We start from the raw sequence: 13124 nt of genomic DNA, 5'->3' as shown, positions 1-13124 counted from the left end.
TCCTTCCAAACTCTCCACGGCTTCCAAACCCTCCACTGCTTCCAAACCCTCCATGCCTGGGAGAGGAGGGAGCAGAGACCTGGGCAGCTATGTCTGATGCCAGAGCAGCACCAGTCTCCTTCACAGCCATTGGAGCCCCCAGACTTCCCTGCCTTCTCCTGTCCCAGCTGAGGTGCTGAAGGAGGGCCTGGGAAGCAGTGACACTCCTCCCAGCTGCTGGCAATGAGGCAGACTGGAGCAGGATGGAAAGTAACAGGCTTCTCCTGCCTCTGGACCCAAGGGCCTAAGGATTAGCAGAAAATGTCCCTGCCCACAGCAGTGGAGTTAGATGAGCTTTAAGGCCCCTGCCAACCCAAAGCATTCTATCACTCTGATCACAGCTCTAGCTGGACACAGCCATTCATCCCCCTAGGTGGTCCTTCCCCAGAGCTTCCTCTCCCAAAGCCAGAGCAGGCACCACGCCTCAGCACACCTCTCCAGGTCCATCCTTCCAGCCTGCTCCTATTAGGGAAGCCAGCACCCATCAAAAGGCACTGGCCACCAGGCAGGCAGGACCTGGTGGAGGTGTCAGAGCCCCAGTTAATCCAGGGTGCGATGCTCTCTCTGCCTCATTCCTGGAAGGCATGAAGTTATACTGGCTGCCTGCTTGCTCAAGAAGTGTGAAATTCTTTCCCTGACCTTTTCTGTTATGTTATTAAAAGGCTTCATGGCCAGTTGTTTCAGAAAAAAAAAAAATATATTTCAATATCTGCTGGTACTGGGGCAGAACTGGCCCATCTCCTCAGGATGAGTTCTGCTCACCTCCCTGCTTTGCTCCTGCTTCACAAAAGGTGTTTGCTGTTGTGTGGGACCTCCAAGCTTTTCCAGCCTGCCTTTTCCTGGCACAGCAGAGTCTGGGGCAGGGAAAAAATGAAGTTTGCATTGAAAGAGACCTCTAACAATTGCAGAGCCCTGGACAGGCTGCTTGTCCTTCAGTTGTCATGGACGTGCAATGGACATGTACTTCCAAACAGCCATGATTTATGTGGCCTGGAAGCTTTGGCTGGAGTGAGGAGCCCTTCACACCTCAAAACCAGGAATCTCTGGCCTAAGGAGTTTATCACATGTGTAAACAGTCATGGAATCATTAAGGCTGGAAATGAGATCATAGAGTCCAACCACGAACCCAGCACTGCCAAGCTCACCATGCACCCACAACCCATATTTATGTGCTTTTTGAACATTTCCAAGGATGGTGATTCCACCACTTCCCTGGTCACCCTGTTCCAATGCCTGACCACCCTTTTCACTGAAGAAACTTCTCCTAACATGAAAATGTAAACCTCCCCTGGCACAACTTGAAGCTGTTTCCTCTTGTCCTGTTGCTAGTTAACTGGAAAGAGAGCCTGACCCTACCTGGCTGTGCCCTCCTGTCAGGAGTTGTGCAGAGCCAGAAGGGCCCCCCTGAGCTTTCTTTTCTCCAGGCTGGCCCCTTTCTCAGATCCCTCAGCTTGTTCTCATGCTCCAAGAGCAAGGAGGCAGGAGAGAAGGCTGCCTTTGGGCACATTGTGGGCTCCCTGTACAGGGCAGGAGCTGTTCCCGTGGAGCCTGGACTCTCCAGATGTTCTTGTGCAAGCAAATGACTACCTGAGTCTAAACAATAAATGTCTTTCAGGCACAGAATTAAACAGATGGATGGATGGACAGGGAGATGGAGGGAATGCTAAGCAGAGAGCAAACAAAGTCTCAGAGGGTGGATCAAGGTTGCTCCGTGCCAGGGAAGCGGCTGAGGTTTGACCAGGAATCCACGGATCTGAGCCCACTCCTCCCTGGGCAAAGGGAAAGAGGCAGGGAGCGGGGAGCAGGCAGCACCTCTGGGTCCCTGTGGCTGCCTCACTTGGGGTTGTTTCACAGTTGATTTATACCTGCAACAGGCAATGTTTCTCTGCTGTCACTGACATGAGGAGCTGAAATGCTGTGGAAACAAATGGCCATTTGTCACTGCAAATGAAGTCTACTTGCTCTTTCCTTTTGCCTTTCCCTTTCAGCTGGCCATGCTGAGGGCAGCCTGGAGAGGGTGGCATTGAGGAGAGCCTTTCCCCTCACCTCCACACAGCCCATCAGCCACAGCCAAGGTGGGATAGCCAGGATGCACTCACTGGAAGATGGGAAAACAGTCCAGGGGTTTTTGGGTCGCTGGGAGCAACTTATCCTCCTTTCCCAGAACTCTGGGCTGGGCAGAAAATCAGTGACTTCCCCTTGCCTCAGCTCCTGTGGTTTTAGCTGCTTGTCTCCCTGCCAGGAAGATGCTGCAGGCACTGCTCTGTCCTGCCAGCTGTGCCTGGCCATCTCCAGCAGCAGCAGCTGGCATGGAGCCTCCTGCCACCCTTCAGCAACCACTCACCCAGCCCACACACTCCCCTCTTCATCCCTGCTCATCTATTTCCTTGACCTTACAAGCCACCTGATTTATCCTCAGCACCCTGAACCCCACTGTCTCTCCAAACCTGCACTTATTTGCACAAAGGAGCACAAAAAGAAGAGAGCCAAGAAAAGTCCTGTTTCATGAGGATGTCATCCAGCAACCACCAAAGGAGTGGGCATGCCATGTGGCTGGCCAGTCTTTCTCCAAAACCCCATTTCTAACCCATATGTGTGAACATCCAGGAATATTCTCGAGCAAGTGGAAAAGAAGGAAGAAAAGGAGAGGAGGAATTTATTAGCAAGGAAAGCAGGCTTTTTGTCTGCAGCACGTGGGACAGGTGGAGGGACATGGCACAGACAGGCAGCGACCAGAGGGCTGCAGCTCAAAGGCAAGCGGCCACAGCAGGAGGAGCTGGTACTTTATGAGGGTTGTTAAAAGTTTGGGATCAGCTGGGAGGGCAATTTGGATTTCAGCACTAATTGCATCCATTCTGATTTACCATAGAAGATTCAACTCTTGGCATTTTGTGTTCGCTCTGAAATGCTGGCATAGCTGGAAGTTGGGGAAAGAGGAGACGCAGTAACAATCTCATTGTTTAGTGTCTGACGGCCTGACTAGCTAAACATCTGCTTGAAATATTAATAACTGTCAGATGGGAACAGCTTGGGGGCTCTATACTGTTTCACACCATCTGTTTGTAAAGTAAACACACTTACACACAGGCACATGCACCCAACTCTTTTTGTCCAGGCTTTTATCCTCTGAGTGGGCATTCCTGCATGGATGAGAGACCAGGGGCTGTGCCTTGGGAGAGCAGGGGGACAAGGAGGGGGCAGGAGGGAAGCTGGAGAAAATTCATTGAAGAGGGAGCCAAGCAAACTCATTCACAACTAATGGTAGTGGCAGTAACACACCCAAAGTGGAGCAGGGGGTTTGGTGCTCCCTGCTTTGATATTCCCCATCCCAGAGGAGCTTTGATGCCTTTTCCAATGGTATTTCAGCACAGGGTTTTGCTGTGGTTCTTGCTGTGCCCCACACTGGTGCTGCCATTGCTCTCATGCACCAGGAAATGTGTCTTGTCCATGAGGATTCCAACCAACCCCGAGGAAATGAGCCTTATGGAAACACCCCCTGCTATCACCACACCTCTTCCCACCTCTGTTCTGCTGCCAGCCATGTAACACCACACTCTGCTAAACAGAGCCATTCCCCTTCTTTTCCATCCTCTGCTCTTTTAATGGTGCAACTGACCTCGGTTTGGTTGAGGAAGATGATGCTTCCAAAGAGGGCAGTGGGAAAAGCCACACCAGGGGCACCGTGACCACTGGGATCGGTGTCTGCAGATGAAATGCAGTGCATTTCTCTCTTTGAATTCCTGGTGTGGCAGGAAACACATACACAACTTCCAGAGAACAGGAAAGGTCAAGACATCTGCTCCAAAAGCCCATGAGAAGTCTACACCCCGCCAACCTTCCAGCTTCCAGGGCAAATAAAGCGGAGAGGAGGGATCACGGAGCTGGGGCTACTTTCCACACTTCCCTGGAGAACCATTTTTCTCCAGACACTTCAAGGCAAATCAAATGCATTGTTGTGTTAAAAATGAGTTACTCTTGGTCTGTTTGGGCTTTAGTGCTTTAGAGGAGGAGGACTTCAGGTTGCCCACCAGGTAAACCCCACCACCAGCACCTCCTAATGCTCCATTCCCGGGCTAGCCCTGGGTGAGGGACACCATAGAGGCAACACACGTGTCAGGGACTCGGCAAAAGCAGTGGGATGCTCCTACTCACGTGGACCTGGAGGACGGTGGTGCCCACGGTGGTGTTCTCAAAGAGGCTGACATTGTAGAGGACCTTGCTGAACACGGGCCGGTTGTCGTTCTCATTGATGAGGTTGATTTTCACCCGCGCGAAGCCGACGTGGTCTGGGACGCTCTCATTTGCGAAGAGCTGGGCAAAATGGGAAGGCAAGGGGAGGGTTGGAAATGCTGGGAAGCCTGGGGAGAGTTACCCATCCTTCTTTAGTGGAGTAAACAAGGCTTTCCTCAGCTCCCTCACCAGCTGAGCCAGCTCAAGACAAACCACCAACAGAGATGGACCAGGAGGACGGGGAGGGTTTTGGCGCCTGATAGGTGCTCTTAAAACAAAGTTTTATGCTCTATAAAGCTTTTATGGCCCTGCTCTGCTTAAGCTCTTGCAGCTGAGCCTTTAGATGTTGAAAAGAGAAAGCGCAGAGCAAATCTCTTCCCCACTTCCTTCTTTATTATAATTTCCAATTTTTTGGCCGTTCTGTAGTGCTCCATTGTTTCATAGTTTCATTATGATAGAATGGTTTGGGTTGGGAGGAACCTTTAAAGGCAACATAGCCCAGCCTCCTGCCAAGGCCAGGAATATCTTCCACTAGACTGGGTTGCTCAGAGCCCTATCCAGTTTAACCCTGAATTTCCAGCAATGGGAAATCCACCTTTCTGGGTATCTTGTTCTAGTGTTTCACCACTGCATGGGAAAAAAACCTTCCTTAAACCTAATTTAAATCAACCATCAAAAGCCATCCCCCTTTGTCCTTATTGCAACAGGCCCTGTTGAAAAGTTTGTTCCATCTTTCTTCTAGGCCCTCTTCAGCTACTGGATAAGAGAGAGGAAGATGTTTAATGGCCACTCTTGGGTCAAGCTGAAAATTGTGGCTGTCCCACAGAGCCTAGGGGCGCAGTCTTACCGAAAATTCATAGCGAGGAATGGTCTCGAAGTCCAGCGGCACTGCCACGCGGACACGGATGTCCGCCTTCCCCTGGATGGAGGTTGGCGAGATGATGAAGTGGTTGGAGTTGTTGCCCACCAGGTAAACTTCGAAAACGCTGTTGGGTCCCTGGGAAGGGAAAAAGCAAGGTTGGTGTTTTATTTACAAAATCCACGTGCACATGAGAGCAGTGGGAATGCACCCCGGGATGACCCTGCACAGCACACAGAGGGAAAGTCCCTTTTGCTGGTTGAAGGTGCACACTCCACACAGGGGGTCACACGCTGGGCTTTCACTGCCTCAGGCTGGGGGCACAGCCTGGGTACCTCTCCCATGCAGAAGAAGGCTTTTCCCAGTAAGGCAGCTCTGGGAAACTGGGAAAACTCCTCCTTTCCCAAGACCTGGCCAGCAAAGCAGCAAGGCCACAGACATACCAGTGCCTTTGAAGCCTTGCTCTGAGCATGGCCCCCTCCCCAGAGCATGGCCCAGCAGAGCACACAAAAAGCAAGTTCAGAAGCTGCTGGGGATGAATTTCCAATTTTCCCTGAATGATCTCCCTCCTATCAGAAAAAGTGGCCAATTAAATGCACGAAGGGGCACTAATAGCAAAATCTGCCTAAGTGTGACCGCTGAGAGTGGGTGACATGAGCAGAATCTCTGCCTTGCCCTTCTCCTTGCACACCTCCATGCAGTCCATGGAGCTGAAGGCACACTGAGCATCTCCCAGTGGAGCCCCTCAGCAGGAGCAAGCCCCGAGGACACTCACAGAACCACACAAAGGCACCCAGTGCCTCAGGAGCCCAGCAGCACGCTGTGGGTGGACAGTGGGAACATCTCAGGGTAGACTGGAACCACCCATGAGCTGTTTTAGTCCTGAACAAGGAAGTGAGGGATGCTCCTGATCCCCCAGACACACCCTTGGGAGGGAGGGAGCAGAGGATACAGAGAATGGCATAAGGAAACATTACTTCCCAAGCTATTTTGTGCCCTACCCTCAGGATGTTGGCTTACAACAAATGACCATTTCCCATTTCCCACCAGTGACAAAAAGTTACTCCACTGAGGAATTTTTGCCCATCTCTGCTGAGGAGCCCTCAGGATCCCTCCCAGGGCCTGCACCCTCCCTTCACTACACGAGAGCACCTTTTGTGGCAGCAAGATGCAAGGGATTTTCTTGGAAGCCAGGGAAGAGTGAGTTTGTTGGAGGCAACGAGATAAAAGTTGAAACATCAAAAGAAATCCAAGTATTTGCAGGAAGAGAGCCAGGTGGATTAATTCTCTTCTAGGTGGGGAAGGAGATCAGCTCCAGATACCCACTATCCCTAATTAGGAGCCCCTCAAGTGCCTCAGTCTCCCTATGTGAGGTCTGGAGAAGGGGGATACAGCTGCCTCTGGGGAGGGATGCTGTGAGTTGCCATTTATATATTTATTCAGCTATTTATTTTTTTGCCTCGGCCCCCATGCTGCTTTCCTTGCTCCTGGTTCCCGGAGCTTGCGAGCCCCCCGCAGATGCCTGAAAGCAACTCTGAATATTCAAATTGTTATCAGCTGCCCAGCAGAAGGGTCTGGCTAAGCCCGGCTCACAGCAAGGACCCCCCACTCCAGAGGAAGCCACAGGGAGCTGCTTACATTTCCCTCACCCCTTCCTACCTGCTCCTGCCACCCAGAGCAAACAAGGGATTTGAAACGTGGTTGGGAAGAGGAAAAACAAGCGCTGCATCCCTGGGCTCTCAAAGATCCTGGTGTGCAGAGATCACCACCCAGCACCATCATCTCCTTGCAGCACCGAGGATGAGGAGCAGGATGTTATCAGTGACCTGCTTTAGGTGCTCATTCCCCTCTCCATCCCCTGACCTCCCAGCTCCTGCATGGCTCGAGTTTTTCCCCACCACTGCAAATCAACCGAGCCCCTTGCCTTCCTTTAGAGCCACAAATTAAGGAGCAGCCTGCCAAAGCTCAGCAACCCTACCATAATAAACCTGTCTCCCTCTGAAACAAATTGACCTATAAAAAACAGGTTTTGGAAGGAGGGAAGTTTGCTATCACCCAGCACTGGGATGCAACTACACATTTTCCATCTCCTCTCATCCCATGCCAGTGATCGGGGTTTGCCTCGCTGTGGCTCAAGGCTGATGCCCACTGCCTCCTTCCTGGCAATCAGATCTCTCAGCCAGTACCACAACCAAGGGAAATTTCATGTTGGTTCAGCTCAAAGACAACTGGAGCTGCAGTTGGGCATAATTACGGCTTTGTTCTCCGTGCGCGTATTCCTCGGAGCGCATAACCGGAGCCGCGCCGTGGCTGCCACATCAACCTCACAACCAAACCCTGCTTCCAAAAAGCCACACTGGCTGATCACACAGCATTTTTTGAGAATTTTAGACAGTCCTGGTTGCCAGCCTGAAATCCCTTCTGAAATTGCAGGGGGAGAGCCGTGGGCATAGGCAGGACCCTGGCAGGCAAGGGCAGGAGCCCAGGTGTGAGGGTGTGAGATGCCAGCAGGTGGGTACAGCTGTCACCCCAGAGGTCTGAAGCTTCATGTGGGACCTGCTCATGCACCTGCTGTGAATGAGACAAAAATCTGCTCTCCTAACTTGCAATCCACACTCGCGTGGCAGAGTTCACTACAAAGCAGGAAACCCCTGCTCCCACCAGGAGGCTGGGGCAGCCACATCAGCTGTTTCAGCTGGGACTGAGGATGGATCATAGTTTTTATTGCTGCTTTTCCACCCACTATCACCTGCTGGCTTCATCCACCACTAATGCTCCCACTCAGCCCCTTCCTTGTGGCAGCATACACAGAAATGCTTCTGGAATAATTCCACCTTCCAGCATTCACAGCAAATATTTAGCATCACTTACCAATGGCTACACAAGAATACAAAGTAAAACATAAAATAAGCCAAATCCCTAGAAAAGCAGACAACCCTTCAACACCCACAACATTTCCTGAGGTGCACGGGTAGGTTGATTTCCTGCAATCATTTTCAGCACAAAGTGAACTAGACTTGGGAAAAGCAGCCTGGGATTCCTCGGTTTTGTCCTTTTCACACTGCCTCAGTACAGATTTGCCTTTGGGTCCCTCAGTGCAATTTGCTTTTCCAAAATGGAGAGCCCTGCCTTCCTGAAGCACAAAACCCAGTGCAGGGCCAGCTTTCCTCCCAGTCAATTTCTAGGCACTTTCTGGGCTATTACCTACAGCAAACTACGGAGGATTTAATATCCTTCATTCTGAATTCATTCAAATTCTATTTGTATTCTAATGCAAAGAAAGGAAAGCTGAGAGTTCAGGAGTGGAGGTGAAGGAAGGAGAAAGAAGAAGAAGTTGGGGTTTCTTTGAAAGCAACTAGTGCCTTTTGGTAGAGCTTGGATAACTTAGGCCTGGCTCTGGTGAGTCAGACACAAATGGTACTTAATCCCTCCTCTGAAAACACAAGGTTTATTGCCTGCACCCATTTCAAAGAATTTAACTCGGAACAGCCTCTCTGGGTGTTGCCTGTCTCTGTCCCACTGCCCAGCCAGCTCGGGATCCCAGCACCCCTGTCCCACCCGCTGCCTTTAACCCTTTTGAGAGCTCACTGGGCACTGGCACTTGTTCCCCGCATCCCTAAGGAAACTGGGCTCGCAGGCAATGCAGGATGCCTGGAGCAAAATGCTCCCCGACCCTTCTGATCCTCCTCCCCACACTAGCAGCTCTATTCTCCCATCTTTTTGTCCCTCCTGTGTCAGCCCTTGCCCGCTCCCTCCCTCCCGGAGGAGTTTTCTCCTTCCCTGCTCTCCCCAGGTTATCTGCTGAATTCCACACACGCCTGCACAGACGGGGATCAATCCGAGGCTGCCTCGCCTTCAGCTTATCTCTGCTCCAAATGATTGATTTTCCCTCTTTAAGGGTAATTTGTTGGTGAATTCCATGTATTGCAAAAACCCCTGTGAAATCTAATTCAGCCCGACTGGCAGCTGGCACTTTTGGGAGAGAATACTCGTGTGCTGTCAATTCCCCTTTACAGTTTCTTGCCATGTAGATCATATTTATAGTGCTTGTGCCTGTCATATGCATATATATGCTCTGGATGAATCATATATTGCCACCTGCACACACATGGGCACACCAGGATATCCTGGTGGGGGTCTTTGGTGGAGCTCTGTGCAACAAAGAGAGCGTATTCCCATGGCCCAGATTTTCCTTATTTTAAATTCCCCATTTACCTTCCTCGATGTGCTTATATTAGAGAATTGTTTCAAAATGATTTTAAAATGTCAGGCCATGATAGTGGTGCTTCAGACAGCTTCTGCCCTTTTCTTCCTCTTCACTCAACTGCGCAGAGGAAAATCAAGTGGAAGCCACCATGGGAGAGCTGGCTGCCCCAGCATGCCCTGGCAGAGCAGGCTGCTGCTTCCCTTAACAGGATTCCGTGGATCCCAGAGCCATAAGAAATGGGGGATGCCCCAAAGGATGCCCTGCTCCTTTTCCTGGGTGGCCAAAACTTTGCCTTCTCCCTGTGATACTGCATCAAACCACCAGGTACAGAACACCAGCATATCCAAAAAGGACATCCATGTCTCCCAGATCAGTATCCATGTCTCTCAGATCAGCATCCAGGTCCCCCAAATCAGCATCTATTTCTCTTAAATCCCAGCCCAGCAGCAGATGAGCCCTGTGAATTAACACCAACCTGCTCCCCAGATCAGGGCTCTTGTTCTCAATCTGGAAACAAACCTTGCTGTAAAAGCAGATAAGTCAATGCTCTAATCTTCTGCCTCACACACAGGATTTATTCCCCCCTGCTGCACCACCACAATGTGAATGAGGAGAACCCAACCACAGCCTGAGGGTGTCCAGTTGAGTATAGGCTCAGCCTAAACACTGGGAAACCTCAATGGATTTTCATAAACAGCTCTTGAATGGCTTGGGAAAGCTGTTCAAGGGTCTGCTCTCTATCTGGCGGGAGAGAAACTCAGTTGCACAGCAATTAATGTTTTTTTTTTTGGCTCATAGAATCCCAGAATGGTTTGGGTTGGAAGGGATCCTAAAGCTCAGCTCATTCCAACCCATGCCCTGGGCAGAGACACCTTCCATGAGGTAAGTTGCTCAAGAGGGGCAGATTGAAAACCCAGTGCAAACCCTGTGTACTGATTTACCTTTCAGTAAGTCCTAGAGAATGCAGAAAGGAGAAGCAGCACACCTAGTTGAACACCCCTTGGCTGCACCCCAATCCACGTGTGGGGCCACCTTGGCTCAGCTCCCCTCTTAAGGAGCTCCCCATCCCACCTCACAGCTCCTCCTGGAGCAAGACCACGTCTGGGGGGTGAAAGGTGGGAGTTTGCAGGGGCTGCGCTCCGAGGAAGGGCTTCTCCTTGGAGACACTCGCTTGGGAACCTTGTCTGAGAGGTTAATGCCAACTGAGCTGCAGAAAGGCACTTACAGCACAGAGGGAAAGCCAAGCATAGGCTTTCAAGTGTGGTCTTGTGTGCCTCGGAAATGCATTTTTAAGTGCTTTGCTGAATCGTTTAATCTGACTCCTTCCAAAAACCATCATTTCAGTTTGTGCAAAACACACCAGAAGAAAGAAAGGCCAAAAACCCCACGGTTAAAAAAGGCTGTGTGGGCCTGGTTTTGAAAAGCCTTGTTTAACAGCCTTGGCAGCCCACACGGTGTGTGTTAAAGCCAGACCCATGTGACAGCCTTTTCCCCAGCTCTACAAAAGCACAAGGACAGGAAGGCTCCCCAAAAACCACCCAGACCCACAGGAGCCCTGCACGGGCCAGAGTCCAGGCTGCTCCCTCACAGCAGGACCTCAACAAGCTGGAGGGTTAAAGGAGCAGGGCCTGAATTTTCCAGAGGGGCCAGACCCAGGCCAAGGAAACAAAGCAATCTGCCAAGGGACTCTCCCAGGACTTTGTGACATAAGTTGGGAGGCTTGAGAAAAGCTCGAGCAAAGCGATCTTCCCAAAGACTCCGGTTTTGATTTCCTGTGTCTCAACCCATCTGCTCTCATTTATTTCTCTCTCTGCTTTCCCTGGAGATGTGTATAACTCTCTTCTGGCTTCCCTCTGCCCCTTACACAAATGAGTTGTGTCATCTCCAGCATGAAGCCAGTGCTGCCAGAATAGCTTCTGTCAGCCACGTCCTCAGTCACATCCCTGCCTGAAGACCTCGGTCCTTGCCAGCGCATCCCTCCAGCCCTGCATCCATGGAGAGAAGAGAGAGCCCAGTGCCACCTCAGCTACCTCGAATCCAGATGGTTTGTAAAACCCTCACAGCTCTCATGGGGCACTTGAGCATCCAAAATATCACTGTCAGGCAGCTATCTAACCTTTCTGTAGTTTTTTCACTGAAACTTGGTGGGTCTTCAGAGCTCTACAAATACTTCTCTGGGAAGCAGTGCTGGCTGCAGGTGCAGTCCTACTTCTATCTCATACACATCTTTTTCACAAGCCAGGCATCTTCTCCCTCTTTGTTCCCCCCAAAGTGCTACCTTGACAGTTAACCCAGTAGCAAGCATCCATGAGAGGAAATAAGGAAGATCCATCACAGGATATTGCAGAAAAAAAAGGTAACCAATTGCTTATAACTTTCCTCCCTCCAGATATTCCAAGAATCAGATCTCCTCTGCTTCTTATCAGTGAAAATAATGCCATGGTCAAAGCAATCTGTGTTAATATGATGGTCTCTGAAGACGTGTACAGTAAAACTCCTTCAGACTCCCTTAGCACAAAAGATCCTCTCTCAGCAGTTTTAAAAATCTCAGCCAATTCTTTTGGGGAAATCTCAGGAAGTTAAATAAATACATCAAAAGAACAGCCTGTATTTTTTGCTGGTGCGATGGGGAAGGCAAGGCTATTTTTTATTCTCCCATTTTAAAATTAGCAAGGCTGAAAAGTGATTTCTTGAATGGGAGTCACTCCAGTAAAATGAGCTTTTAACCAGAAATAATGACAGATCCTTCATCCTGGTGGCACAAACAGAAGTGTTACAATGCCCTTCAAGAATGGATCTGCTGACATCTCTCAGCAAGTACGACAGCAGCTCTATTCAGAAACTATCCTAAGCATCTGTCATATCCATATCTTCTTTATTAGCAATTGACATTTTCAAGAAAAAACAGTCTCTTTATCTGCTTAATAGCTCATCTGCACCTCTTCAGGCTGAACTCATAACTCCTGGATGGTGACATCATGTCACCAGTAAGTTATTAGTTCTGTGTCATAATCACTTCAGATGGAAAAAAATGGGATTTCTGGGTGGCTTGATGAGACGGGGTGAACTCCACCCAGGGCTGGGGAATAGCAAATCCATCTTCTCAGCCAGAAAATGCAACTTAAAAGATCCACATTTTAACTGACCCACTGGGATTTTGGGGGTTGTGAGGGGATGGTTTTGTTTCCCATTACCTGAAACATCAGGAAAACATCCTGGTGATGTTTTGCCATGATGCTGGATGGAGCTCTGAGCCACCTGGTCTAGGGGAAGCTGTCCCTGCCTGTGGCAGGGGGGTTGGAATGAGCTGATCTCTCAGCTTCCTTCCAACCCAACCCATTCTAGGATGGCATTTATTCTGACAAACCCTCTCCCCTCATCTCCTGCTCAGCCTGAAGAAGAATGGGAACAGCAGGAGCCTGCGGGCAGAGCCTTTCCAAGCGATTTTGGACAGCTCACCATGAGGTGTCAGCACTAGTTTGGAGCAGGCAGCCGGCAGCGTGGCGGGCCTGGGGGGGACCAGCACACAGGAGCAGCCAGACGTGAACTGTGCAAGTCAGATAATCAGAGTAATTGAAGGCTGGGAGCCCAAGGCTGGAACAGAGGCTGCAATCCCAAACACGGCGCGGATCGGCGCATGACAAATAGGAGCTCTGTTGACACGTGGGAGGAACTAGGCTCCAGCACTCCTGGCTTGTTTGCAGTGATGAACTGGTATCCCAGTCCTCGCCCCTCTGAGGGGCATCTCCTACCTCCTCCCTGACTCAGCCTGGGGCTCCTGTCTTCCCT

The 13124-nt window shown here is 50.4% G+C and overlaps 1 protein-coding gene across 1 annotated transcript in view; it reads right to left on the bottom strand.

Moving 5' to 3' along the window:
• The window catches only part of CDH23 (cadherin related 23), a 186496-nt gene that overhangs the window by 72079 nt on the left and 101293 nt on the right, over window positions 1-13124 (bottom strand). The window contains exons 12-13 of the mRNA XM_077784783.2: window positions 5117-5266; window positions 4192-4350 (exon numbers count right to left, since the gene is read on the bottom strand). Of these exons, the coding sequence (XP_077640909.2) occupies window positions 4192-4350; window positions 5117-5266 (309 nt within the window). The remainder of the gene's footprint in view (window positions 1-4191; window positions 4351-5116; window positions 5267-13124) is intronic.

This window comes from Lonchura striata, chromosome 6 (genome assembly GCF_050655825.1).
Source record: "Lonchura striata isolate lonStrDom1 chromosome 6, ASM5065582v1, whole genome shotgun sequence".
Lineage (NCBI taxonomy): Eukaryota > Metazoa > Chordata > Aves > Passeriformes > Estrildidae > Lonchura > Lonchura striata.
The sequence above is the reverse complement of the archived record's forward strand: the minus strand, read 5'-3'. Positions and strand labels throughout refer to the sequence as shown.